Source organism: Durio zibethinus, chromosome 12, assembly GCF_047325235.1.
Source record: "Durio zibethinus cultivar Kanyao isolate XHJ-2024 chromosome 12, ASM4732523v1, whole genome shotgun sequence".
In the NCBI taxonomy this organism is placed as follows: domain Eukaryota; kingdom Viridiplantae; phylum Streptophyta; class Magnoliopsida; order Malvales; family Malvaceae; genus Durio; species Durio zibethinus.
In genome coordinates, this window is record NC_143173.1 from 9,933,682 (window position 1) to 9,936,552 (window position 2,871).

Consider the following 2,871-nt stretch of genomic DNA (forward strand, 5'->3'; position numbering starts at 1 on the left):
TAATAGTTTTAATAATATTTTTTAAGAAAAAAACAAAAATTCACATTTTAATTATTTTTGCTTTAACTTATTAATAAATTGATTAATATAATCAATTCGATTATTAATTTTAAAAATAAAAAATCAATCAAATTAATAAATTTAATTAATTCAAAAAATTAATTATAATTAAAATCAAATAAATCAAATAAAATCAATCGAATTCATTAAATTTCGGTTGATTCAAATCGAGTATTGCTCCCTCTAATGATTTGGATTCAATTCGGCGTTGTAATCGTCGGATCAAAATCCGAATAATCCAAGGGTGCAGATCAAAACCCTAAAGGCATAAACGCTGGAGCTTGCTCTCTGGGTTCTAAAAGACCCTCATTTTTCATCCATTGTTTGCAGTAGCGGTTTTCATTCTCGCATTGATAAAGGTTCAATACTTAATTCGCTGTCTCTTTCATTAATTGATATTTGCATTCTATAAAAGAAGTTGTTACTTTCTACTGTTTCTATCGGTTTTATAATTTTCGTCGTTGATTCCTTTGTCTTTAGATCTGATAACTGAAATTGCTTTCGTTTTCAGTTTTTGTCATTTGTGATTTTTCATTTTCCTTTCTTTTCAATTTTTTTTGTCACCTTTCCCCTCTTTTTTTCCTTGGTTTTCTCTTTTGCTTATCATACAATTACAGGCTGAAAAAGGGATAACATAGTGACTGGATAGCCTTTTTCCTTCTCTTTTTTTAAAATTATTTCTTATTGGTTTCAATCTTTGTTATTTTGTCAGAGCTGAGAAGGATGGTTTGATAAGGTGTGAGTTCGTAGTTCATTTCATCATTGTAATTTGTTTTCCTTATTTCAGTTTAATTGCTGCAATATTAGTAACTACAAAAATTTATGGTTATGTGATATGTTTTCTGATATTTCCATGCCTATTGTATCTTTTCAGTGCATGATTTTTTAAGGTTCTTCCGTACTGCGTTTTATTATTATTATTATGTTGATTTATACTTCTGATAAGCTTGTTACCTCATGTCTTTCTTTGTTTTGATTGTGTGTATCTTGGGTCTTGCTTGATGTAATATTCTTGTTTATCGTCTTGCTGTTTACTCCTTTGGACAGATGAATGTGGAGAGGCTCATGAAGATGGCCGGTGCAGTCCGCACTGGCGGAAAGGGTAGCATGAGAAGGTATGTTCATCGTTTGGCATTTCCTTAGATAGGCTAGCTATATGAAGTTTATCAGTCGTTTTTTCTGCCCTTGTAGTTGTTCATAACCTAAATTCATCTGAAATTGTAGGCCAATTGGATAAGTGCTTGAATTTCGATGTCTCTGTATAGTTTGCATATTAATCATTGTCTTGTTATTTTAACCTATGTTAACAGAAAGAAGAAGGCTATCCACAAGACAACAACCACTGATGACAAACGACTACAGAGCACACTCAAGAGAATCGGGGTGAATGCTATTCCTGCAATTGAGGAAGTTAACATATTCAAGGATGATGTTGTTATCCAGTTTATTAATCCAAAAGGTAGATATTGCATAATTGAAGTGGACCACATAATTTATTCAAATGTTTTGCATGATAAACTAATGTGTGATGGTCTATATTCCAGTGCAAGCTTCAATTGCTGCCAACACCTGGGTTGTTAGTGGTTCCCCTCAGACAAAGAGTATACCTCTCTTATCTTTAAAGCCTCTGAAAGTTTGATCTTATTGCTATTTACCCTTTGAAAATTTGATATTATTAACTCTGAAGGCATCAAAGACTAGGGGTTTTTCTCAGCCACAATGCTCTTTCTCTTATATTTTTAGCTTTGTTATTTTGACATGTGCTTTTTCCTCTATTCCAGAATTGCAGGATATTCTCCCTGGAATCATCAACCAATTGGGTATGTACTCGTGGCATTATTTAGTACTCCAATTTTTTTTTATTGTTTCTGATTGCAGATTGATATAAACTTTTGACCCTTATTCTATAAACTTTAGGGCCAGATAACTTGGACAACTTGAGGAAATTGGCAGAGCAATTCCAGAAGCAGGCACCTACTACTGGTGCAGGTGCAACTACCACTCAAGAAGAGGATGACGATGACGTACCAGAACTTGTGGCTGGTCAGACCTTTGAAGCTGCAGCAGAAGAAGGCCAAGCTGCTAAATAGTGTTTTTAGAGAGGGTTTTGTTGTGTTATTTTATATGTTTTCATGAATTACCATTGTTTCTTTTTCCTGTGTACTCTTTTGTTCTAGTTGGTGCTCTCCCCTGCACTCTAATATTTTAGTTAAGAACGAGTCTACTATTTTTACAATTTCTGTAATTGCGGACTTTGTACACGATATAGTGGCGTTTCTTTGGACACCAGACCAGATGCTTCCTCTCCAAAGACCAATAAATGGTCGTAAAGCACACCATCTCTGCGGTAAATATTTCCTGCTAGAATAAAAACTAGGCATATGAGCTTTTGATGGTTGGGGGTCAGTTTTTTTTCCATGGTAATATGATCATCATAGATGTTCGAAGGGCAGGGCACTGGCATTGATGACTAGGCTTGCTGCAACTGCTTACGGGTGGCTTCAATATGGGCAGCTATAAATGGATCTGATTTTTTTTTGCCATAAAATGAAAAATGTTATCGTAATTACTTGCACATTTATAGCCTATTGATTTTAGTAGTTTTGTAATGTCTCAATCGGATGATGTGTTTTTGTCTTTGAAAAAATCATTCCAACCAGCGCTGCTTGAAAGTAGGCAGGTTTAAAAACACTGCTTTAGTGGGAAAATTACTTCCTAATTCTCAAAATTTTCAGGTACATATCCCTAAAATTTAAAAAGTAATTTGTTGGTAGTTAAACTCTTGACGTGATATCCAAATTTGTTCGTTAA

General features: G+C 34.0%; 1 protein-coding gene across 3 annotated transcripts; it reads left to right on the plus strand.

Moving 5' to 3' along the window:
* Positions 1–208: 208 nt before the first annotated feature.
* LOC111296238 (basic transcription factor 3-like) lies at positions 209–2,349 on the plus strand. Of its 3 annotated transcripts, none has more exons than XM_089740523.1 (7): positions 367–419; positions 773–824; positions 1,108–1,175; positions 1,371–1,519; positions 1,605–1,661; positions 1,842–1,880; positions 1,978–2,349. In XM_089740523.1, exons 3-7 carry the CDS (start codon positions 1,108–1,110, stop codon positions 2,148–2,150), a joined length of 486 nt encoding a protein of 161 aa, XP_089596649.1. In that variant the 5' UTR covers positions 367–419; positions 773–824; the 3' UTR covers positions 2,151–2,349. The 3 variants fall into 3 exon arrangements, with proteins under 3 accessions (XP_022746167.1, XP_089596649.1, XP_022746168.1); XM_022890433.2 differs by having other exon boundaries at positions 387–419; positions 773–796; XM_022890432.2 differs by lacking the exon at positions 773–824 and having other exon boundaries at positions 209–419.
* Positions 2,350–2,871: the final 522 nt, after the last annotated feature.